This window comes from Pholis gunnellus (assembly GCF_910591455.1).
Source record: "Pholis gunnellus genome assembly, chromosome: 7".
NCBI classification, from domain to species: Eukaryota; Metazoa; Chordata; class Actinopteri; order Perciformes; family Pholidae; genus Pholis; species Pholis gunnellus.
The window spans coordinates 8396450-8422887 of record NC_136533.1 but is presented as its reverse complement, the minus strand read 5'-3'; the positions used below and the strand labels follow the sequence as shown (position 1 = coordinate 8422887).

At 42.1% G+C, this 26438-nt stretch overlaps 1 protein-coding gene across 1 annotated transcript; it reads left to right on the top strand.

Annotated features, from left to right (window-relative positions):
* Positions 1-3967: 3967 nt before the first annotated feature.
* nrcamb (neuronal cell adhesion molecule b) lies at positions 3968-26129 on the top strand (the record flags this gene model as incomplete). The annotated part of the gene is made up of 30 exons (XM_079163538.1): positions 3968-4049; positions 5854-5959; positions 6702-6895; positions 7257-7379; positions 7674-7844; positions 8511-8567; positions 9778-9889; positions 9997-10181; positions 10371-10505; positions 10962-11105; positions 11215-11326; positions 11407-11573; positions 12082-12229; positions 12373-12497; positions 12824-12850; positions 13603-13704; positions 14414-14611; positions 14857-14927; positions 15148-15373; positions 15493-15608; positions 15741-15927; positions 16918-17040; positions 17435-17611; positions 18768-18803; positions 19289-19348; positions 19670-19789; positions 20927-21088; positions 21777-21908; positions 22555-22633; positions 25393-26129. The coding sequence occupies 30 exons, from the start codon at positions 3968-3970 to the stop codon at positions 25628-25630; spliced, it is 3915 nt and encodes a 1304-aa protein (XP_079019664.1). The 3' UTR covers positions 25631-26129.
* Between the last annotated feature and the right edge of the window lie 309 nt (positions 26130-26438).

Here is a 26438-nt window from a genome sequence, read left to right as displayed (position 1 = left end):
TTGGGCTTTTTTTCCCCTGCTGACTGCTATTCATTTACACGTGGTGTGCTTCAGTTCTCGGAGCTCGTGCCCCTGTCAGCTCCATCTGTGTGCGCAGACATGTCCTGACCCTCACGTTCTGCAGCCAGCGTGCATGCATATGTTGCTTGTGTGTGTGTGTGTGTGTGTGTGTGTGTGTGTGCGTGTGCGTGTACGTTGCTGCAATGAGCTACGTCTCTGACATGTGCACAAAACCAATTAGTTTTGGGAGGGTGAAGTAGCTGGCCATGGAAAAAAATGACAATGGAGTAATTGAAGAGGCTGGAAGAATGAGTGACCAGACCGCTCAATGCAGCTTTTACACAAGCACAGAGTGTTTTCTCCACGGACAAAATGAACGGAGAGAGAACCGAGTCCTGATTGAAGGTGGTCTTGTGTCGTTACAGACAGTAATTAACATTGGAGAATTTCATTTAGCTTATTTCTATTGAAGATACACAATATGGGTTATGTAGTGGCATGTAAAGGTCCTTAAAGGTGGTTTTGTATTCATTAGTCCATTTAATACAAATCTAATTTACCTTACATCACAGCTTACCATTTTGTGAACCATGCTGTTGTGTTTCAGGTTGTTTTTCCAAGCAATCCAGGCAGCCATTGACTTCCACCACCAGACGGCAGACAGACCCGGTCAGCCACTAGCTGGTGAACATAGTGGCGCATTTAGCAGCTAAGGAGCCAGATAATTCTCTCAGGAGTTAGAGACCAAACAAAGAGGGTGAAAGGGTGAATATTGGACTTGCATTCATCAGGTGGCCAAAAAAACGACATCACTACGACTTCAACTGCTGTTTGCCAACGTGTTCATCATATCAACTTATAAGGAGATTTGCCCGAATGGCCAAAACACAAGTTAAAGAAGTTAGGAGTTTAAACTCTTTAATGCAATACAAGCACTCTTGGAGTTGTCACCATGAGGTAGTGACTTTAGTAACTATTGTTCTGAGTTTTTTATACAGTAGCTCTGTTTATCATCCTCTTGCCCTCATCTATTTTGAAAGATTGCTTAAATTCCTCACTGGAAGTGGACCAACCTGCCATGTTTCTTTCGAAGAGACCATTTCCTGTTCGATTTCATCAGCAGTCTGACAGCTTTTGGCACAGCACTCCAAACACTGCTGTGTTTTTATCTCGGCCTCAGCAGTCTGTGCCCAAGTGAGCCTTATTGACTTTGGCTCTTCCAGTTCCGTCAGCACGAGATGCATAGGAAGTTCAGCAATTGTGATGGATATTTTCTGATTGCGTGTCCCCTCGAAGAATCGTGTGTTCAAATGAGAAGTGGGCTTTGAACTGTAGTTTCCTCTTCAAGATGCAGGGCTTAAGCTCAGAATACACTCATTATGCAAGCTTCTGCCTCATGTCACATCGGTAAAGTGAAGGTTTTAGAATTAAGAACCTGAATACTCCACTGCTTGATTTAAATAGGGTGAAGTCTGGCTGTTTTAATTCATTTGTGTGCTCTCTGTTCAGGCAGGATGTCGGTAGTTTCTGGTGGTTAGTTTCACGTCTTAAGAGCCCCAATTGAGTTTCCACTGTCGTCCTGCTGTGAGAGGGATGTAAGGGGTTGTTCCCGTATCACTGCAGCTCACAGGGATAATTATAGCACACATACACACAAATGAATACAGGCACAGACATGTATAGTATGCACACAGAGACACACACATGCTGACCGGCTTGAGCTGAGCTGCTACACCTCATTAAATTGGGAAATGAATCCTGGATGAAGCCCTGGCTCCTTTCCAGATAAGAATCACTAGGCATTCGAGGACTCACCGTAAGATGTATAATTAACACATTTATTCTCTTGCTGTCGCATGCTGCCCCTCCCCCTTTTTTTCACTTCACCTGTGACTGTGCACTGCCAAGTTCAGGCTTTTTTTTTTTTAAATGTCTTGTTTAGAAATTATAGAAATCTTAACAACTTCTTACATCAAAAAAATGTATTTGGCACTGAGAAATTATAACAATGCAATTCTTAACTAATCTGCCATCTGACTGTAAATTCCGAACACATTGCGGATTGAAAATAGACATCGATGACAAAAGTGTGTTGCAGGTTTTCTGCTCAGTGCTGCTGCAAACACCTCTCCTTCCCTGCAGCCTATTAGCTTGATGAAATCCCCCTCCTCGTTTCCCTCCCTGGATCTTTTAATGTCAAACAGCAGTGGGATTGGCTGCCCTAGGCGTATAATACATGCCTTCCCTAGAGAGGTGTAGTGGAACCCGGGGGCAGCCGGCGTTAGCCTTGCTCGCTTCCCATGGCACCAGACGCCGGTGCCAAATCATGACTGAAGGGCAGCACTAACAAATACATCACATCCCCAAGGAGAACCAGGCCAGGGTCTGACTGCCTAGCCTCTGGTCCCAGACACAGCTCCCACCACCTCATCTGCAGCCCTGACCCGCCCCAAACCCAAAGGCAGGAGAGCAGCACACCGGCAGCTCCACTCTTAATGGGCTCGGTTTGATTCGTTCATACAGTAACCGGCATTAGTATCTTAAATTTGATAATGTGCTTTTGTGATAACGCCGCAAATTACTCCGCCTGAGCTCCAAATTGAGCTGTGACATTTTAATACTGTGCCAGCGGATGCCTGGGGTAAGACAGACAGGAGAGCAAGATAAAAACAGGTCAGACTGTAGTTTTTGAAAGATAGAAAACGACTCCTCATAAGTTCCGTTTTACCTTTTTTACTGGTCATTTGCAAGCTGTGCTCACATTCATAGGAAAGCAATGAATTATGCTTCTCAGTTCTTCGTGACAGTGCTGAATTATGCAGATGAATATGAATTAAATTGCGCAAAGTCGTTTTGACCGAGAGTTATGATTATTCTCTGAAGCATGGGGGTCACGCTGGCTTTTATGACCCTGGCACTGATTATTTCAACATTAGCATTTTGCTTTCATTCCAGCTTTTTCTCACAAAAATAATTGCTGATGGTTGGATGGAGGTGTGATTTGGCAACACTGAGCTGCCTGGCAACAAGAGAAAGATTTCAAACCTGTTCAATACAGTACAAACATGTTTGTTTCCAGTCTATTCACAGTCCATCCACACTGATGTTGTGATGGAGGCATAATTAAGTTATATTGTGTAACAAAGGAAAAGAAAAGCCTCACTCCATTAACAGTTAATCAATAGCCAATTAGCCTTTCACCATTTGGAAAACCTGTAAACAAGTCACCTTGCTTGAACCTGAACACTCTGTTGAACTTGTAACATCTGTCCTCATTGGAGGGTGTCCACTGAGATGTCAGAGATTGAAGATCCGCCCAATCACACACGATGTTTCCCACGTCGACAGTCTCTGTGAAAGGTTGATGGTTCGCTGCCTGGGATCTGACCTCATTGCGGATCAGTCTGCTGCAGGCTCAGTCCGTCACTCAGTCAATCACACTGATGAAGCTGAGAGTGAAATGGAAAGTAAAGTCCCCTTGTTTTGTCAAACGGCATGTCATCTGCCGGCTGATGTGATCGATATGGCAGAGAGGCCTAATGGCATCGCTGGCCACGGCGGTGATTAGCCGAGCAAAGTGAGCCCATGTGAGCCGTGTCGGTCTGCATTGGAGTGCACCAGATCAAAAAGATAGCTTCCAGCCAACTGCACTGCATTGCAACTAACATTGATCTGTTGCCAGAGCTCATTCTCTCTCTCTCTCTCTCTCTCTCTCTCTCTCTCTCTCTTTCTCTCACCATGAGCACAAAACAGAACAAACTCAGTATTATGATGGATAGAAGCAGTAACTGGATGTGCTATTCAACCCAGTGATGTTCCTGCCTCTACCCTCTTATCTCTGACGCTTTCTTTCTTTCTTTCTTTCTCTCCCTGTAGTTGTGGATGAGCACGTGTCCTCAGACAGTGTGACTGAGCAGAAAGGCGGGGCGTCGCTGTATTTGGGGGCAGACCTTCGCGGCACACACCGATGATGGAGAGGAGGATGGACGCAGCACTGCTGGTGCTGTTCCTGGTACACCTCGCCACAACGCTGGAGGTCCCACTAGACCGTAAGGCAACACATCGCACAGCACAGAATGCATTAATATCCAAGAGAGTGTAACCGGACTAACGTCTGCGCAAAAGTTACAAAAGTGCAATTTGATGGTTGCTTCTTCTCAGATGTGAGGATTTGCTGCTTTTCTTTATCGAATATGAGAAAAAACTGAATGTGTTATTTGGACAAAACAAGCAATTTTGATATATACTGTAACTGCGGGCTAATTTCTCAATCTTCTGACAGGTTAGCCGTTTCCCTCTGTTTCCAGTCATTGTGCTAAGCTAAGCTAACTAGCTGTTTTCAGTATAATATTTACCATACAAACAGGAGGGTGGCTTTAAGCTTCTAATGTAACTCTTGGCAATTAAGTGTATAAGACTTTTCCCAAAATGTTTAACTATTCCTTAGTTAGAAGACAAAATAATCAGATTGATTGATTTGGAAAATAATTGTCACCGTCAATCCGTATTTTATCAAATTGAGAATTTGGTCGGTGAAAATTCCCCTTTTATTTCCCCTTAAGAAGCCTTATGGTTCATCTTGTTACACTGTTTGATATCATCACACTAAGGAATATATTTAACTGTTGTAAAATAATAATCTCAAAAAGTAGTGAAAAATGAAATTCTATAAACAAATAAAAATCTAACCTAAAAAACTGAAGACAAAGACATTCAGTCTAACATCGTGTATGACAAAAAAAGCATCAAATTTGAAAAGCAGGAACTGGTGCCTGTTTGGCGTTCTTGCTTGAATATTTAATGAAACAAATATGTTATTATCTACAAAGCTGCAGATTAGTGTTCTGAGGATTGATTAATGGAATACAGTCGTTTCCGCTCTAATCACATTTACTCTACCCATCTATCGATATATGGTCGACATATCTACCTATTTCCTGTTTTCCTGTTTTATTTTTGGAGGACATTTTGTCTTGGTTTTGTAAAGCAATTATTGTTCCTCCTTAAGACTGATGTGGAATAGCGGCAAGTATTCCAGACTGACATCCTGCACCACAGTCTGATGTCCCGGTGGCACTCTACTGTCATAGATCTGCTACATATTGTTTGGTTGGAGCTGTTGACCACTGAAGGCTGGCGTTCCACAACTGGGAGCTGGCCTTGTTTAAACTAAGTTTGAAGCTGAAAGATCTTTTTCCTCCACTAACGTCCGGTTCTCTTTACTGTCACAATGTTTCTTTCTTGTTTGCTGATTCTTGGGGAAAACACTAAAGTTCTGGAAGGATGTAAGTCTCAAACTGGTGTGCATTGACTGCTGAGGTTGTGCTAGCGTTTTTGTTGTGCATTAAAGGCTATATTTCATCATTTTTTTATTTATTATAGTTTTGTATTATATTTTGTTATAAGATGCTGAGTGTGTTTTGCAGTGGACTTCAACATATTGCATGCATTGATCTCTTTGTTTCTCTGGTTGCTGTTTTTGTTCTGTGTGTTTCTGCAGTGCTAGAGCGTTTTCCGTAGAGCGTTATTGCAAAGAGCATGAGTATCATTTGTGTCGTCATGGTCCATTAGTTATTTCCCCGGCACTGACAGGAATACATTAAGCATCGGATCATTACAATAAAGGGAAATGTACCTGCGTGTGTGCCGCATGGTCTTTTTTTTTTTGCTGTTGCCAATGTTATGAGAGCTTTTCTTGTCTTGTCAGCAAACAGCCGTCTGGTTTGTTTCAGTGTGGTAAGTCTGCATGTGATTGGTAATGGCTGCTTGTGTGGTCAATACAGCTACAGAAAAAGGCTTAGTTATGCAGTAAAGGTCATGATTAAATATCACACTCTTTCTGATCGCCTTCAGTGCCGCAGCCACCGACCATAACTCACCAATCCCCCAAGGATTACATCATCGACCCACGAGAGAACATTGTAATCCACTGCGAGGCGAAGGGCAAGCCACACCCCAGGTAGGAATCTGTGAAGTCTCCAGAATTTCAGTCTAAATGTGAGGAAGTAAAGTTCTGGTTTATTCAAGCTACAATGAATAAAGAAGGAGTTTTATTCATGCACCGGCTACCCTTGCCAATTGATGTTTGTAGCTAATGCTTTTGAATCTTTCGCTCCAAGTTATGGCATTCTCTTTGCTTCATCTATCTCAGTGTAACACCTCATTCATCTGCTGGCACCAACACTGCATGCAAACGCACCGTACTTCAATACTTGCAAGGACTCTCATTGACAAAATGTATTCATTAGCCCTGAACCTTCACTTTACTTGAACATAACCTTAACCCTGAAAAGTCTTATGTACACCCCTTTGAAGAAGTGAAGCCCAGCAAGTGCAAAAGAGATTGAGTCTTTTGAAAGGCTGTTTTAAAGCCCCATGAAAACTTGAATTGAAATCATAAGAATTTCTCTTTATTATTAAATCAATGCGAGGATTTACAGTCAAAAAGCTAAACAGCTTCATCAGGACTTGTGTGATTTTATGAGAATTGATTGGCTTTGATTTAAATGTTGCAAACCTCTGATTGGTGCACAGAACTACAGTATGTGACATCATTTCAAAGCTATTTCACCATCCTAACCAGTAAACGTTTGTCTTAACCTTTCCTCAGTACCATTTTAAACCTGTATTAATATACAGTGTTGTGTCTGTACACTTTCACCAGATTATCACAATTTAACACAATGTTTTTTTCCCCTCAGTTTCTCCTGGACCAGAAATGGGACCCACTTTGACATCGACGAGGACCCCAACGTGACCATGAAGCCCCACACTGGGACCCTGGTGGTGGACATCAGCAGAGCGAAGGCCGAGCATTACGAGTGCGTGTACCAGTGCACAGCGAGGAACAAACATGGAACTGCTGTTTCCAACAACATAGTCGTACAACAGTCCAGTAAGTGGAGTGCAGTCTATCATTTCATTTTTCTTTCTCTTCCATTTTCTCAATGTCATGCATATGTCACATCTTTCTCTCATCATTCTTTTTTCTTTTCTTTTTCTAACAATTAAGTTGCCTTTTCCATCTTAAGAGCGCTCCTGGAAGGTAAAGGTTGCATGTAGGATGTGAAATAGAGCGAATACCCCTTTTGTATTTCCCCTTCTGCGTATTGTTATTCAGTTAGGCATCATCCCTCTCATTCTACCTCGTCACATCTGTCATCATGTCAGCGATGGCTCATTAGCAACCCACATGTGATGTCAAATTACAAGACTCCTCATCCACTGATGTGTGTATCCTTCTCCCACCGATGCAGGGTCCCCCTTGTGGTCGAAGGAGAAAGTCAAGCCGTTCGTCGTTCAGGAGGGCGTGTCCTTGGTGCTGCCGTGTCGACCCCCTGCTGGCCTGCCTCCTCCCATCATATTCTGGATGGACAATAGTGAGCGCTTCAGTCGTGGAAGATAACGTTTTGGTTGCATACATGAGCACATTACAACACACTGTTGCTGACACGTGTCCTTGATGTGTCTGCTCTCAAAGAATCCCCATCAGTGTTCTTTTCTATAGATTTATGCCTCTTTTCAAAAACAGTTGCTTGGGATAATCCACAGAACACGCTGTGTATTTCTTTAGTAGAACGATGTGCCAATGAAAACTTGAAGGCCATACCACTTATCAGCATGTATTGGAATTGCTGTATGCTTCAAATTATTAAATTTGCGGTACATTTCAGACTTCCAGAGGCTGCCGCAGAGCAGCAGGGTGTCCCAGTCCCTGAACGGAGACCTTTACTTCTCCAGTGTACTCCGAGAGGATTCCAGGAGCGACTACATCTGCTACGCCCGCTTCCCGTACACACAAACCATCCAGCAGAAGCAACCCATCACCGTCACGGTCCTCAACCGTAAGTCTGACTGGAGAGAGAGAGAGAGAGAGAGAGAGAGAGAGAGAGAGAGAGAGAGAGAGAGAGAGAGAGAGAGAGAGAGAGAGAGAGAGAGAGAGAGAGAGAGAGAGAGAGAGAGAGAGAGAGAGAGAGAGAGAGAGAGAGAGAGACCAAGTTAAAGGAAGTCAAATGTGGGTCTAATTAGTGAGCATCACTGAGACGCCGACAGTGTAAGTTTGTGTGCAACGTGCCCGCGTGAGAGGCCGTTAATTCACAGTAGTATGTGCTAGCGTGACTGCGTGGGAGGGAAACAGCCTTTCCTATCTCTGATCCTATCCTCCGAGACGCCAGCGGTCGTCATCCCACTGAAAAGACATATTGTCAGAGCTCTCATGGCCTCCCAGCGCTATCTGCCAGGCAGGCGTGCATTTTATTACTTCTGTGAGACGTTCTGTATACGCATTCTCCGCCAACAACAAAGGCCGCTCTCATTCAGGGAGGCATTTTGCAGTTGACATTTCTTGATCCCACAAGATGTTTAGGATTATCATTACTCATCTCCCAACTTTTTGAGTCATTTTACAGTTTTGTTTTAATCCTGAACACTCATGTTGATTTGTTATTTTTTTCTCCATGTGCCTGATGATTTCAACTTGTTGCGTGTTTGATTCTTTTGTTGTGTTACAGTGGATGCAATCAATGACACAATGGCAGCTTTTTACAATGACACTGATTTATTTAGTGGTGAGTTTTGGCACCCTCTAGTGTTTACCCCCCCTTCAACGTAGAGCTCCAAACTCTAGCTTTTACCCACTAACACTAACCCTTCTCCCGGACAACCCAAAGCTTTTCACCCTCTCACTGATTTATTTGGTGGTGAGATCTGGAACCCCCTAGTGTTCACCCCCAAACATAGAGCTCTCAACTAAAGCTGTTACCCACTAACCCCTAAATCCAAGAAGTTAATTCTCCATCCCTCTGTCACTCCTGCTCTATCCAATCGAAACCCTTCTGATAACTATTCACTTCCTCCTGTGAATTGCTTAAACCAGCACTGCATGATGATTCTAATGTCAACTGAGCTGATCGTGTAACTTGGACATGTAACATGACTGTGCAGAATTGATGTTTGATAGCTACATTTTAAATAATATTAAAGTGGTTAAGTAACAATGTGAAAATGTAATCTGATGAATGATAAAAAGTCCTGTAACTCCTGTAAGTATAGATTTGTTCAAATTCTCCTTTTTCTTTGCCTTTCCTGTCAAACAGCCGGCTGCAATCTTCCTCTTCAAAATCACGCTTTACCCGCTGCCCTGCCTAAGTTTAAAGCGCAGCTAGTTGTTAATCTCTCTCTGTCACCGATCATTTTCACATCACTTCTTTTCTAATTGCTCCAAATATCTTACGCTTTGTCTCTTTGTGTAAACTTTAACACACGTTTTCTAACCCGAAACATGCAAGCACTTTCTCATCGAATTGCTCACATGCCAGGGTGTTAATTAATCATCGTCACCATCATCACAAACATTTAGTCTGACTTTTGTATTATTGGTGTAGCAGATTACTTCTTAACACATTCAGTAGCAGAAAGCAGCTCTTAATGTCTCTAATTCTCAATTCCGTATCGGATTCATTTGAGTCTTTATTATAAGCCCAGAGGGGGATTAATTGGCTATAAACACCCACAGAAAACAGTGCAGTAAAACACAACATGACAATAAAATGTACATCAAACCATAAAATATGAGAATGTGGTGTGTAATGAAGTGGCTCAGTGCCTCGTGCATTACAGACCCATTGTAGGGGAGATGTTACATTATACCGCAGAGAAGAAAGGATTGTGAATGTGAAGGGTCTGTTTAAGGCCTGGATCTTCACTCTGCTATGGACAAATGCAGAAGAGCTGCTCATGGTTCTCTTTATGCATCTGTGTGTGTGTGTGTAACTATAGAAGACCCAGCAGATGAGAGGAAGCCAACCTTCCTCATCCCATCTGGGCCCTCCAGCTCCAAGATGGTGTTGAGAGGACAGGTGCTGGAGATGGAGTGTATTGCCGAAGGACTGTAAGTGAAAGAATCCGCCATTACTTCAGCCCTGAAAGCCTCAAGTGCCCACCTGCTCAAGTGCCATCATCACTTTTTTCTCTTTGTCTCTTTCTATTTGAATCCAGGCCCACCCCTGAAATATCTTGGACCAAAGTGAGCGGCGACCTCCCGGCCAAGCGCACATCTTTCCTGCACTACCAGAAGACCCTACGGATTGTGGACGCGTCAGAGTCGGACGCAGGAGATTACCGCTGCACCGCCAGGAACCGGCTGGGCTCGGTGCACCACACCATCCACATCACGGTCAAAGGTGTGTCTGTGATGAAGTGCCCGGTATCCCATCAGGCCATTCGTTCACCATGTGGCGACACAGACAATCCCTCTTTCTGTCTCTTCATTCTCCCTCCATCTCATAATGGATTTATGCACAGATGCCAACAGGGCAGCATGTTCAGTGATTAATTCTCCAGCCTTCTGCTGCGCTCTGTTCTATTTTCAGCTGCTCCATATTGGATCAGCGGCGCCCCCAGGAACCTTGTCCTAGCTCCAGGAGAGAGCAGTGTGCTGACCTGCAGGGCCAGTGGCACGCCCAAGCCCTCCGTCTCCTGGTCTATGAACGGCATCCCCATAGAGAGTGAGTGCAACCTGTTCCTTAGTCTGAAACTCACTGTCTTTATGGCCTCATTCATTTTAGAGCAGCTGTGAGTTTTAATATTTGAGACATGATTTTGGTTCTGATTTGTAAATGCCTCGGTATTGTGTAGCATTTTCTTCCATATGCTGTTGATGTTTTATATTTACGTTACCTGAGAGAGCTAACAGAAAGTGATGTAAAAAGCAGAAAAAAGATTTTGTTACTTTTGGACTGAACCATGCTAGATTTCCGCCATGTTTTTTGTCTTTATGCTAAGCTGAGCTAACCAGCTGCTGGCTGTAGCCTCTCCTTTAATTTGGCAAGAAAGCAATAACTATTACTTCAACAAAGTGCAGCCATAAAATAACTTAAAATGAGGAAATATCTTCTCAATAAGATTCATCGGGAATTCAATGAGCCAGAGTTACATCTGTAACCTCTGTTATCCACACACAGATTCCCCGAAGGATCTCAGCAGAAAGGTGGAGGACGACACCATCATCTTCACTGATGTGCAGACTGGATCCAGCGCCGTCTTCCAGTGTAATGTCTCCAATGACTTTGGTTACCTGCTGTCCAACGCATTCGTCAATGTGCTCTGTAAGTTCATTTCCAAAGATCCATTTGTATTAGAATGCTGTTCCCCATTCACATTGATTTCCGTGGTGTAATAAATAACATGGCAATAATTGCTGCTGCCTCACTGCAGCGGAGCCGCCCAGAGTGCTGACGCAAGCCAACAAAGTTTACCAGATCATCAAAAATCACCAGGCCTTGATAGACTGCGCTTCCTTCGGTTCACCCATCCCGAAAATTACATGGTGAGTTAATGACCCTTTTTAACTGAGGAGAGCGTTTTGTGTTGCTTCAAAAGCTCACCGTGGCTGCCTCTCTGTCTCAGGTTCAAAGACAGTCGGTCCAGTACCCTCGATGGAGACCCTTACATCCTGCATGACAATGGGACTTTGGAGATCCACGTCGCTCAAGCTCACAATAGTGGCAAATACACATGTGTGGCCAGAAACATCCTCGGTATCTACGAGAATCACATCTACCTGGAGGTCAAAGGTGAGAGTGTTCCTTCACTTAAGATCCAAATATGATCACAACTAGCTCAGAACTCACACGATGCTATTGCAGTGGGATATTTATGATTAAGCATGTACAATTTGGGTATTTAAAGTACATGTATGTCAAAAATGTCTGGTTACGGTGTCCAACAAGAAGAAGTGAAGAAGATCCACAAGAAAAGTCAATTGAATAAAAGTAGGAAAAAGAATAGAAATAGATAATGAATTGTTTAAAACTGTAAAAAAAAATAGTATTTGTGGATACATCTTCTCAAATGATTTGCTTTTCTCCTGTTGTTCATTAAAGAGAATACAAAATATGACATTTTATCACCAAAACGATTATTGATCAATCAAAAAATAAAGTTTTGTTAATCAAAATGATAGTTGCAGCCCTAATATTAACCTTTGGAGTCAGCCCTATTCCAAACACATGGTATGTGTTTGTTCACACTGATGAGGCTGATAGTTCATTCAAACTGAACCGAACCTCCCTCTCCCATCAGAGCCCACCCGAATCCTGAAGCAGCCGGAGTACAAAGTGGTCCAGATGGGCAGGTCTGTGGTGTTTGAGTGTAAGGTGAAACACGACCCCTCGCTCATCCCCACCATGACCTGGCTCAAAGACGACGGAGAGCTGCCCGATGATGAGAGGTCAGCGCTGTCTGCAGAACTCTCACTTCTTAGACCTGTGTTTGCTGTCTGTCTACATTAGTTATGATCCTACCTTCTAAAAAACAAGATTTGACACAGTCAGATGCATCGCTAAACTGTCTGTTTAAATGCCTTGTTCACAGATTAATCGTAGACTCTGACAGCCTCACCATCCTGGATGTGACAGAGAACGATGCGGGGGTGTACACCTGCATCATGAACACCACTCTGGACCATGACTCAGCCAGCGCTGAGCTCACTGTTGTCGGTATGTTCAGCTTTGCCGGAGCTCAATTTCACCGACTCCGAAAACAAACTCACAAATTATTAAAGTGTAAAACTTCTCTCCGCCTCAGCTCTTCCCAGAGAAGTGAATCTGTCCAATAACTGACACGACAGATTGCCTTTCAGCCCTTCAAGATTAATTGCCTGAGAGTTTACTTAAGAGGGCCGGGACGGCTTTAGTCAGCTATCGTGTCAGCAGCATGAATATTCGATTGTTGTCTTCTCGGCGAGCCAGATAATCTTCTTTGTTTACTTACGGCTGACTGACCACTAAACTCCCTATTTCACTCCTGTCCTCCTACCTGGCAGAGGCCACGACACCAGCTGTTGTCTACGGTAAACCTGCGGCACACAAGAGCACCCAGATGTGCTCAGCTGACATGGGCTTGTGTTGTTTGTTGGATGTTTTTGTTAAGTGAAGCATGTTTTAAGAAGATTTATTTTGGACAATCACAGAGCATTTTTGTATTTTTTGTATTTTATTTTGATGTAATTGTATTTTGTATTTTTTTTTTCTAAATTAATTGTTTTTCCATTTTCACAAAAGTGCATAAAGTTTGAATGCATTAACATTTCAGCAAAAGGGAGGACATTTCCACTCGTACCCAAGATAATTTGTAAAGCAGACATCTCCCCAAAGCACCGGTTGGATTCTTTTCAAATGCTCCGTTTTCCTCATGATTAATTTATTCCAAGCATGCCTTTCACTCTATCATTACAATTCCAAAACATGAGCATCAATTTAACCTCTCTGGTGAGCCCGGGACTCTATTTCATGCAGCGTGATTATGGAAGATGCTCAGTTGAGCGTCAGTCGTTTCATTTGCATGGGGCGTCGTGTGCATGTGCATCACCGCGCACATAACACGGTCTAATGTAACATGTAAAGAAACAGAGGAGTAACTGAAAGGTGTGCTTGATTAAACCAACATACACAGAATCTGTTATGATACTAGTATCAGAGAAACACATTTATGCAACCAGATACCCTGTTTTGTTTTTGCTTCATCTTCTCGTGGCATGAACCCTCCATATTCTGTAACTGTAACTGTGTGTTGATGTTGCTGCCTGTACTGTTTCTCCCCCAGAGCGACCCGACCCCCCAACTGACCTGGAGCTGACAGACCACAAAAAGAGGAGTGTTCAGCTCACTTGGATCCCTGGCGATGAACACAACAGTCCTATTCAGAGTAAGACTTAAGTGTGTTTGTATCAGGGTGTATTTATCAGTCTGTTTGGGATTTTTAATGCGAAGGGACAATTCACTTATTTCACATACGAATAGAGATATTTGTATTATCTTCTAAAGGAAAGCCTGTATTCAAAACATGTGTCGATTGAGAGAAGTTGGCATTTAGGATGCAAGGAGGGTCTAATTCAAAATGCTTTTAATTTGCATTATGGGAATTGTAGTATCGAGCATTTTTGGAGCTTGATCCATACAGGGACTAAAAGATATCTTCAGATATGCATCAGTTTTGACTTTAAAAAGATAATTGTCTCTGATGGGTCTCCCAAAGATGCAAAACTAAATCACTGAATTCACCTTTTGATTAATTACATTGTTGACATTTACCTAGGTATGTGAACAAAATCACAATGATTTATAAAAAAATCCATAATTACAATCAACCAATAATATAGTCCGCAACCAACCCTACAGGACTGAGAGGGGTTAGTAACGGAGTGTAGTTTCTTCAATGACAGCTGAGGTCAGCTTGAAATAATTGGTTACTATGGGGTGCAATGGTGAAGTTTTAACAGCATACATTTTTTTTGCTTTGAGTTACAGCATCCAAAAATTACTTGAGGGCATTTATTTCAGTTATGCAAATATCCTGTCAAGCTGGGTATCAAGTTTCCAGTCATGTACAATACTTTTTTTCAAATTTTCCACAGAATTTCTGATCCAGTATGAAGACTCCCTGCACCACCGAGGGCACTGGCATAATCTTACCGAGGTCCCCGGCACCAGGACGACAGCTCACCTCAAACTGTCACCATACATCCACTACACCTTCAGAGTTTTGGCCCTCAACGCCGTGGACTTCAGCCGCCCCAGCTTCCCCTCCAGAATGGTTAAGACAGAACCTGCAGGTACAGACTCCTCCGCCTTTTGTTTGGGGTGTTTCTGAGGCCTGTAAATTCATTGTGTCACGCTTAAATATCACATAAATAATCGACTAATCTTCTAAATACAAATGATCTTTCTCTAAAAATCACAACTGTTTTGTGAGTAAACGGGTAACATCAGATTTTGAGCTGAGCCTCAGTGACGTTTTTTCAGGTTTTCCTTTAAATACCTTTTCATTTTTTCTTTATTATTATTTTTTTGTTTTTAGCTCCAGACGAGAACCCAACAGGTGTACAGGGATTTGGAACAGAACATGATAATCTTGTAATCTCATGGAAGGTAATAAAGTTGTATGAAGCCATCTGTTTTAATCCTGAAGCATTTACTGTTGTCCAGGGAGAACCATGAGAAACGTGTCCTTGTACTGTGAAGCATGGTTTTGTTATTGCCTGTTCTTATGAGATTCCTATCATCTGCCAAAATCATATACATCATGGTGTACAGTCATTGTTCTCCTGAAAAAAATGTCATGAAAAATAAGCCACTTTCTCCTCTGCAGCCGCTGTCAGGCCTCCAGTCTAACGGTGCAGGGCTTCACTATAAAGTAATGTGGAGGCAGAAGGTGGTGGACAGCGATTGGACCGCAGTGACTGTGGCTAACAACTCAAAGTTTGTTGTGTCTGGAACGCCCACATTTGTTCCTTATGAGCTAAAAGTTCAGGCAGTGAACGACCATGGAGCTGGACCTGAGCCTGCTATTGCCCACGGCTACTCAGGAGAGGACTGTGAGTTGGATCGACTCTTTTGACCCTTCAAAATTAATTATGTGCAAGAGTCTGGGGCGATGCATTCGGCTGTGTAACCTAAAACATTTACTCTGTATGTTTCCATGTCTATTGTACAGTGCCAGTAGCAGCTCCAGAGAATGTGCAGGCCATGTTGCTAAACAGCACTCTGGCAGAGGTGCACTGGGATCCTGTTCCCTCTAAATTAATACGAGGACATCTCAAAGGATACAAGGTACAGTCCAAAAGACCACATGCAGTGTAACATGTACACCAATCCCGCCTACCATAACACACACACACACATACACACACACACACACACACACACACACCTCTTACTGTATACTAACTGTGTAACTCGCAGGTGTACTACTGGAGAGAGCACAGCCTCCACAAACACAACCAGATCCTGACCTTCAGTGGGAACCACACCCACAGAATGCTGCCTGGCCTGCACCCCTTCAGTGTCTACTCATTCAATGTCAGGGTTTATAACGGCAAGGGAGAGGGTCCCCCCAGCACCCCCCTGCAGTTTCGGACACCTGAAGGAGGTAAGACAAGGAATACTCTTAGTTTCTTTTTTTCTTTGTATTTTATCACAACTGAGACCTATTGTCTTATGGTGCACCTATTTAACAATATATATATATATATATATATATATATATATATACTGTATACATAATACCAAATATCACTTAATCTGTGTTAAATCCAATCATACGTCCTTCCTGTTAAACCAAATATGACGTGTGCTTACATAAGCGAGTACCAACCAATTTCAACAGATTAATGACATCACCCATCTATCAATTTGCAGCTTTTAGCAACAATGGAGGTGTGTGTGTGTGTGTGTGTGTGTGTGTGTGTCTCTGTTGCTCTGTATTGTGCTGCATTTTAAGCCAGCCTACGCTTTAGCGGTCCAATCAAATGCAAGGGATTTGATTTAATTCTCTTTTGTAACTACCGATCAAATGTTCCGTTTCACTGGAGAATGTGTCACAGTGCAGAAGCTGAGGACACTCTAACTTCTGTTTCACTGGGTTTTTAATATAACAACATCAAATGATACAAAAGTTGATTAAATCTGAAAAATCAATTACCGAGAGAATAAATGGACATCTTCTGCTTCTCCCTCATTGAAAAACAATCCAGAATCCATTAATAAACTAATATTTTCAAGTTTAACTACTGTTAGAAATTGCCTTCTACTTCACTGAAAATTCCAATCTCAGTGCATCACCACTGGAAGTTTCAAGCATCAAACTTGTTGCAACCACGATTGGCAAACTAGTTGGGATGTCACAAAATCATGCTTCATCTTCTACACGTTTAAGACTGTGAGTTGAGCACGGAGAAACTTTCCTCCTTTAGCAGATGAACGTAAAATGTTAAACATCCAAATGAATTAAGAAGAAGCAAAACCCATGTTTTAGTGAAAGGGGGACTTTAAAATTCCTTTCAAATATCATTTTGTAGTCCTGTTTAGCTTTACATGGATGAACTTGTGGAAGGTTTCATGATAACTGTGTTTTCTGTAGTGCCGGGTGCTCCTACTTCCCTGGTAGTCACCAATCCCAACCTGGACTCTCTGACCCTTGAATGGAGTCCTCCTCATGACCATAATGGACTCATCACTGGCTACACCCTCAAATATCAGCCAGGTGAGGCTTCTATATCTTTGCCTCGTTCCTTCATGTAGTTTGTAGTTTTGTACGTCTTCCTTTTACATGTCTTGTAGTGTCATCCTGTTCAGAGATTATAAGACAGAAAGAAATGAAAAATAAAAATGTAGAGTAGTACTAAGACCATTTAAAACAAGTTATTTTGCCTAAATTACAACGCAAATTAACAAATCAACTTTTGTCACTCCCGTCTTCTATTCCTGAACCCTACACCTCTGTACCCCAAACATTTTCATTTCCACCTTTCTCATCATTGACACTGCGACCCCATCTCCGACCTCCCCCTCCTCATACCTCTATTCAACTTATCTCACTGCTTCCCAACCTCCATCCCCGTCCCATTATTCTTCTCACCCATCCTCCATCCCAGTAGTCAATAACTCCAATGAGCTGGGCCCAGTGGAGGAGCTGGCCCTGCCCGCCAATGAGACCTCAGTCACTTTGCTCAACCTCAAGTACAGCACGCGCTACAAGTTTTATTTGAATGCGAAAACAGTCAGGGGGGAAGGCCTGGCCATTTCTCAGGAAGCTGTCACCATCGTGGATGAAGGTAAGTCAGCAAATGCAGACTGTTTAAAAGTAAATGACCTTAATTGTATTCATGTTTCTTTAACTGGAAAGCTGACTGACAAGAATTAATATATCTATAACTCGGGTGAGATAATCCAAACATGCTGTTAATTTACAGATCATATTTACAAAGTATGAAGTCCATGCAAAAAGAAAACACATAACAGAACTCTTCAGTACACCATATTTCATTCGCCAAATGTTTTGACTATGTTGCCTTCATCAAGAAGCATATATTTAAAAAAGGATGACGGCAATGTAGTTTGTAATTTATTTTTTATGTGAAACCAGAATCAGACACCATGGAGGCAGGGCGGCCCAAAACATTAGAAGAATAAAGCATGGTGTTCTGGATAGGAGTGTGTGACATGTTTAAAGTTTGGATGGAGTCCCATTGAAGCTCACACTGGTTGCACCTCGCTGTGTGTGTCTTCTCAAATTTAGAAATTGTTGGTTTGAATTGAAAAACATTCCTCCAAACAGTGAAATGCTCTTTATTGTGAATCAGGGCGTTTTTGTTTTTGTGTGTTTTCTGTAAAGTAGTGGATAAGAAACAATAATTCAATTTGATTAGTTGACACTTGACAGCATCAACAGCCAATTTTAAATCAGAAAATTGCTGTTTTTATAATTTAATACAGTATGTTGTAGTTTTGGACTGCTGGACTGAGAAAACAAGCAATTTGAAGGTGCCAACTTCAAGATTATGATCTGCATTTTCTTACTATTTTCTGACATTTTACAGACTGAACAATTAATTAACTGACAAAATGCTCAAGACATTAATTGATGAGTCAGAACGTTGTCGTGTGTTTTGTGAATGTCACATCCTCGTCATTCTGCCATGTATGATGCACACTATTCCATAGCATCGTGTTTGATTTCTAGCATTTTACATTCAGTAGCATGACGTACATAAGCTCTTCATCCACGTCTAGTGGAACATGAGTGTGATCCAGTTGCATTGTTACATAAGGCGACCCATGCCGTTGTAAACATCGTCTCTTATATTACTCGGCATGAGCAACATGAATGTTGTTACTGTTTCATGCAGTGACACGGAGGGGGGGGGGGGTGGGTCCTCCCATAGTGACCCGTGTCCTGTTGTTTCTCTGTGTCCTGTTTCTCTCTACAAGCTCTAATATCACAGCATGGCGTAGATGTGGGCGCAGGTACCGCTCGTATCTAGACTCGTGCATGTTTTTACAGATACAGCCATAGCTTCAAATACCCCCGCAAGCATGCACTCATTGAGCAATTTCCCCTCGTCTCTATCAATTTCTGCAGCGCACCAAAATGCTCCGCTGAGTTCAAAGCTGAGTAAAGTTCAAAGCCACATAGATAAAGATGCTATTTGACGTGTGCCTTTTTTAATGCCATGTGATAAAACTAGATGAGTCTCTGCTGTTTTTTTTGTTTTTTTTTGTCTTTCTGTGCCTTTGGCGACTTTGGCTCTCTTACTCACTTCTTCCACGCTGGCCGCTAGTGATGCTTCCCCGCTGCATGACAAGCGTTTGCTTGGCATGCTAATGAACTGTGTGCGCATTGTGTAAGATGACTTCAGTGTCTGTGGTGTCTCTGCCTGTGGAAAGTGTTTTGCGTCTCTTGTGTGTCTCGTGTGTGGTGCGGTCTTCACCCCTCTCCATGTTGTTTACAGGAAACACGCAAACCCCTCATCCCATTGCACGGTCTCCTCCACGCCGTCCGCCCCACCAGGGTACAGATACTGCTGTGATCTTAGTGCACTACTGTACATGTCCGATTTGTTACATGGTCAGCTTTGTGTATTCCTTTGTTTGCTGGCATAGTGTCCCCATTTTTAAATTGCTGTTGTGTAAGGCTATGAGGTAAGATAAGATAATCCTTTATTAGTCCCACGGGGGGGGGGGGGGGGGATTTGCTGGTTCTAGATTTGGTGATGCTAAGAGCTTTTATTGGGACTTAATTTATAAAATCAAAGCAAATAATTGCCAGTTATTGGACTGTCTTTTGACCAGCAGACCGAGCTTGATGGTTGTCTCTTCTTTTGTGTGCTCAGCGCTGCCTGTGAATCCTTTCGGGAACGTTAGCTCCTCGTTTGGAGAGGACGGGACCCTGATCAGTTGGGAGTACTGGGGCCCCGAGCAAAACTTTTATGTAGAATACATAGTGAAAAACAGTAAGCAAAGCAACACACCTTTATTTCAGTTCCACACATAGGTGGCAAGAGACTCCTACTTCATTATTGGCATGTGCAGGTGAATAGAAATATTGGCAGTCACGTTGACGCTGGCTCCTGCCAACGTGGACCCAGATGTGATAAACAAGGCCGTCTGTGATTGGATTTCTAATTAACCAGGCCTGTTATTGATTGGAGTTGCATGCAGCTCCCGTTAACAATCTCGTTGGAATTTACGCAGACAAACATCATAAAAGGCAGAACAAGCATTCTTGTTGTGCCAGCCGATTTTGACTGAAGCGCTCTCCATTGTTTTTATCCACCTGCAGTGAGGATGAAAAACTGTGTTGTTTGTAGTATGGCTCTCTCTCACCTACCGTTTAAATGGCTTCAATTAGGGAATATCACAATCATAGATTCCCAGTAATTTAGAAAAATGTTGTCATCAAAAACAATATCTTGTGATCATCAGTCAAACACATGTCATATTTTAGCTCATCACCACATGTATAATTCATCGTGGCCCCGAGAGCTCGACACACTGCAACTTAAGAAACGCGTGCAAATGGACTCAAGAAAAGCTAAAAGAAGAAACGATCTCCACCAAGTTGACAACACGTGCACAGCAACAGATGTGGCTACCGTGGCTAACAATGCTGCAAAGTGAGATAACCTAATACAGGAAACAATCACAAATCACTGCAAATCCTGCAGATTATAACACAAATGAGTTACAAAACAAGTGTCCAGGTGTGTTTAGCACTTTTTGTCGTCCCCTAGAAACTTCGGCTTTGTAACTCATTTGTGTTGCAACTTGCAGCATTTCTGTATATGGTCATGTTGCAGCATGCTGTACGTGTTGTTAGTGAAGTTGGTAAAATGTGTTTTCTTAAATTACAGTGTGTTTTTACTTTAAGGGCAATAATTAATTCATAGACTTAATTGGTTTTAGAACTCCATAATCCCATGAATATTAACAGTTTAAAGCTAATATAGACAGAATTATTTGCAGCGTAATCCTATGTAAGTAGATGTTTGTTCAAGTAATTAGATCCCATGATCCCGTGATGTCATGATCCCATTTGAAGTGTTTGCTCCCCTCAAACGTACCTCTCTTCATGAACGTCCCTCCTGCAGGTGAAGGTGAAGAGAAGTGGCAGAAAGAGCTTGTGAACGGCACTCAGAATGTTATGCTGAAGGGCTTAAAGGGGGGCCACTCCTATAGGGTGCGTTTGGTGGCCAAAGGTCACCACGACCAGCCGCTCCACCTGTCTGAGGAGCTTTTGGTCTCGGTCCCAGGTGAGGCAGTTCCTCGGCGGTCGCCTCCACCATGGTCTGGCCCGGCCTGGCCTTGCACTGTGCCGCGTGTGAACTGTGTGGTAGTTGGTGCCGTTGTGTAGTCATAATCCAGTCAAGCATGGGTTCAACAGATGTGTTGTGGTGGCTCTGTATGCCAGGCATGTACTGCAACGACAGAGAGACAGTGTGTAGCAGCGTGCATGATTGTGTGGTTTCATTTCAGTTTAATTAAAGTCAGTCCTGTAGATTTGGTAATCCTCATATAGAAGTTTGATATCTGTTTAGTGATATAATATCCCACCTAATTTCACCAACCGTAATCCTCCGTACGTACAGTTTGTGTGTTATCTGTGTGTATCTGTGACTGTCTGTGTGTGCACCTGTGAGAGACGGATTGATTTCCTACGCTGTGTACTAATGTGGTTTCGATAATGTGTCTAAGTCACCATTAGCTTAATCTAGGAGATTTCTAACTTCTCTAACATGAAAGTCGTCCTTTTCTGTGACAATAAGCAATCATGATCCACACTCATGAACTGAATTCTCTTAACAAATAGATACCAAGAGGATGGCTTGTTACACATTTGTTTTAGCACATGACTGTGGATGAATGTTTCTATTTTACCGTCCCAATGGGAAAAGATCATCCAGTCATAAATGTTATGTCTTCCTCTCCTCCCCTGGCCAGCTGTGGCGAGCAGACAGGTGGACATCGCCACTCAGGGATGGTTCATTGGCCTCATGTGTGCCATCGCTCTGCTCATCCTGATCCTGCTCATTATCTGCTTCATCCAGAGGAATAAGGGAGGAAAGTACCCTGGTGAGTAGTCGCACAAACACAACCACTTACACACTCGCATATAAACCCACACTATAATGCTTCAATTATGTTTAATATGATTTTATGATTAGATTTTATGTTTTCTGCAATATTGGTGTGTTTTTATAGCTATTTGTGGCAGTGTGTGGCTGCCGCAATGACAACAAGATATTTGCCCAGTTTTTTTTATGAAGATACATTTTCTCGGATCATAATTAATTAAAGATCCACAAACATCTTGCTGCAATGTTTTTTTTACACTATAACATATTTAATGGTATTTTGACATTTCATTCTCAGTATGTCATTTCTTGTTACGACACAAAATCAATATCTGTTTTCACTAAAACAACATGCTGACTTGTCTCATTAAAGCAGGAAACCTTTCTCGTTAAAACATGTGGAAGTCTCTTGAACATGCCAATGTATTATGTATTAACATAAAGTCATACATTATTATAACGGGTAATGTTTCTTGTTTTAACCGGTTAATTTGATATGTAGTAATGACAAGAAACATATCTTGTTCTACCGAGAAAAGGGTCTGCCACAGCTTTTTGCCACATTCCGTCTGAATAATGAGGAATTATAAACATTGTTTCTCACTTTACCTTATAAGCCGGTTTGCTTCCTCTCCTCTCACTAGTCAAAGAGAAGGAGGACGCACACACAGACCCAGAGTTCCAGCCAATGAAAGACGATGACTGTACTTTTGGGGAATACAGGTGAGAGAAAAGTGCTCCGGCCTCTGGAGCCCCCAGAGCCCCATTGTACCCATCAACCCCTGCTCCGTCCCTGCTTTCTGCCCAGATCTGCTCTCTCTGGCTGGGCTGAAGCTCTGCACTCCCTCCCTCCCTCCTCTCAACCTTTACAGCTGACCAATAACTGACCCAGGATCAACATTAAGAGAAACACAAAACAAAAAGAAGAAGTGAACCTCTTCTGAACCTCTTCTGAACCTCTACACCGTGAAGCACAAGATTTTTTTTTTTTTTTTCTTTTCTGGGTTCTGGGAGGTCCTGGATGCCACTTGTGTCGGACTCTATTAATATGACATTGTGGTGTCATTTGAGAAGCAGGATTCTTCAGGTTCAAGGGATTTGGGGTTTAGATGTTTTAAATCTTTAAAGAAAACTGTCAGGAAAACAAATATATAAGCTAGAATCATTTGCAACGCATCCTAAACTGACCCAAAGCATCAAATCCCATTCCAACTAATAAGCTATTCATTAACATCCTGTGTACAGTATATATAGTTTTAACACTTTGCCTTGTGTATTGCTACTTACATACACGACCCTGATAGGATTGAAAATCGCTGAAATCATCATTCCTTCTAACTTACAGCAGTTATCCAGATGTGCTTGTTAGCATCCTCATAGGCTGCTTCTCCAATCGCACGCAGAATAAAGAAAAACAAAGCACTTTACTTCTGTATACATAGCATTATTGAATTGTTTTTTATAAGTCAATTTATAAAATGGTCTTGCTTTTATATTTTATATTAATTTTTGTATTATGTAAACATAAATCTGTTCTATGGATTTTATGCTGTGATGAATACATATCGATACATATATATAGATATATATATAATATGTGACATGCATGGTGTGAAGATTTGACATATGAAGATTAGCTCTAGGCAATAATGTGTTGAATGGAATCATGTTCATATATAGATAAACGGTACAAAGATGAATACGGATCTTATATGAAATTATCAGCATGTTTGAGGGAAGCAATCCTCACTGAGTGTACAAGAGCTGGTTATTGCTGTTTATATGAAGCCAGTAGCCATTCTTTAATAGTCATACATTCTTAAAGGATGAGGCTGTGATATTCTACATTTGTATTACTGTCAACAAATTCTTTTAAAAGACCAAAAGTCTCACAATACTTTTTTTTATTTTTAAGGTCACATATATAAGTTATAAGATTTCCTAAAACTGCTGGGAACTTTTATTTTTTTAAGTTTAAGAAATACATTTTCAGCCGCAGAATTAAAAATACACAGATGTTCATCGTAATGAAGCAATATGTCGCTCAGTGTGGTTCACTGGTGTTTTGTTTTTGTTTTTGGACAATAATGCAACACTATGGCCCAGAAGTAGAATCTATGTGAGACTTATAGAATGAGTTCATTGATGGTTTTGGTCTTTTCACAGGATTTGTTGACACCACCAGACTTATCCTTTACAACTCATGTAGAGAGACCCATTTACACGGCTGGGGAATCTCTCAAATGGACATCAACTCGAAGGACGAAGTAGACAATAAATCACAAGGCAAAGTGTACAAATATTATAGTGCCTTTGTGAGAGTATACTTTCTATCCATGCTGTTTCATTAAGCTCAGCTGGAACCTTGCAGTATGTCAATAAAGGCATAACTTCACTCTACTGAGCTGTTCTTGTTTGACTGCAGGAGAGTGTACTGTAAGTTCAGACTATACGTGTACGTGGCGTATGTGCCTGTTAAAGTGCATTGTGAGGAGTGACCGTTGTGTTGTGTGGGATCTCAGCTGGATCTCCTCATCTGACGGCAGGGGTGTAGGTCTCAGGAAAGGTAAGGGTGACGATGGTGTGTCGGTGGGTTGAGGGTCAACATGTAAATCTAGCACGTGAGGAGGGTCAGTGGACAGCCACGTCACTGTGGAGAAAAGCGCTCGCTGTGTTAGCATCCCAGGTTCTTTCACGGCTGTCATCAAGTTTAATATTTGGTCATAAAGCCTTCATCATGTCTTAAGTCATTAACTGCTTACCTGTGCACGTTTTCTCCCTGAAAAATGCTTTTGCCTCCCGATTAATCTCTATTCTAAATTTAAAAACATTTCAGCATTATGATGGCTTTTGTGATCTTATCTCATTGATGTTCAACTCATGTATGTGGAATGTATCTGATATCCAAAGAAATCTTTCTTTGCAGATTTGTCATGCATTGTGCCAACTTGTGATTATTATCATGCTTGCTTTGGGGGGATGTTTGGCTGAAAACCTTGCTTTTCCAAGTTTTATTCACATCATTGCCTTGGATTTTCTGTTTTTCATCACAACCTCTGCCTCGGGGGGGGAGGGGTGGGGGGGGAAATGCTTTTGTCAAACAATACATTTATCACTTCATATTTGGTTTCAGGGGGAATTTGAACAGGGTATGGCTGCTTGAGCTTTATTCCCCTGTTGCCTGATGGAAACCAACTAATCATTCATTGCTACTGTTTTTTTTAGACATGGAGCAAGCTAAATCCAAATTTGCTTCTTGTGCAGTGGTTCACTGTTGCATATTCATGGGCTGAGTTTACACTTTTAAAAAGTGAAGAGCTAAAGAAACGAACCAATACGTTAGTTTTACCATAACCAAAAAGTGCAGTAGGTTTTGGTAAAATTAGCAGTTCAGTGCTCCATCTAAAAAAAGTCACTAATCTCCTTGTTGCATCTGTCACACCATCTCACCTGTAACACCTGCATGTTATTTTCTCCTTCAGTGACAATGAGGACCATAAACCGTTAAAAGGGAGCCGCACGCCGTCTAATGGGACAGTTAAGAGAGACGACAGTGACGACAGTTTAGTTGACTACGGGGAAGGAGGAGATGGACAGTTCAACGAGGATGGCTCGTTTATCGGCCAGTATAGTGGAAAGAGTGCCACCAGGGAGACTGCTGAGGGCCACGAGAGCTCCGAGGCCCCGTCCCCGATTAATGCCATGAACTCATTTGTGTAGCCAATCAGTCCTCACAGACCGGTATGAGGCGCTGCACGGACTCCTCAATCCCCCACATCTCTCTTAGAGGGCTGTCCCAACGCTGCATGGCTTTATGATCACATCTCCATCCCCAGTGTCGTACACGAAATGCACACAACTCATCTAAGACATTTATGTTTTCACGTGGAAGTCTTTATGGAGAGGCTTTTGGAGACCTGTGGCTCATTGTACCTTACGCAGCATTTAGGAATGAAGTAGCTCAACCACACATTTGATTTTAACAGTGCACGCATGAAACACCTGATATGACCCAAATCCATATTTAAATGAACACTTTGATAGTAACAAGTGAAGCATTCTTACCGGAAACCTCTTATGGACTATGCAGTGCTCGTCTCAACTATATTGGATTTTGTTACTGGTTATTATATTATCTACTATGTTCAAATAGTAATCAGTGTCTAAAGACTATTACTCCATGTTTTGTTTCTTCAACACAGAAGCTTGGACTAGAATCTGTATTTAATTATGTAATTCCTTCATGCAATTCCATCAGTGCACAAGGCAGATGTACAGTGTGTGTGTATGTATATATAAATATATGTATATATACATAAAGTGAACTATCTGTAAACTGAATATTGGGAGCCGTGCACAAAGCATGCTTGAGATCTCTGCATTGATACATCCTCATCTGTCACCACTCTGTATTGAATGATCCAACTTTACCTATGAAGGAGGAAGCTGAAATGCTGCATGGCGTGTCATGTGACCCTCTGACCCGCATGTAACCTGTTCTTATTGAGCTTGATCTGAAGGCCGATGG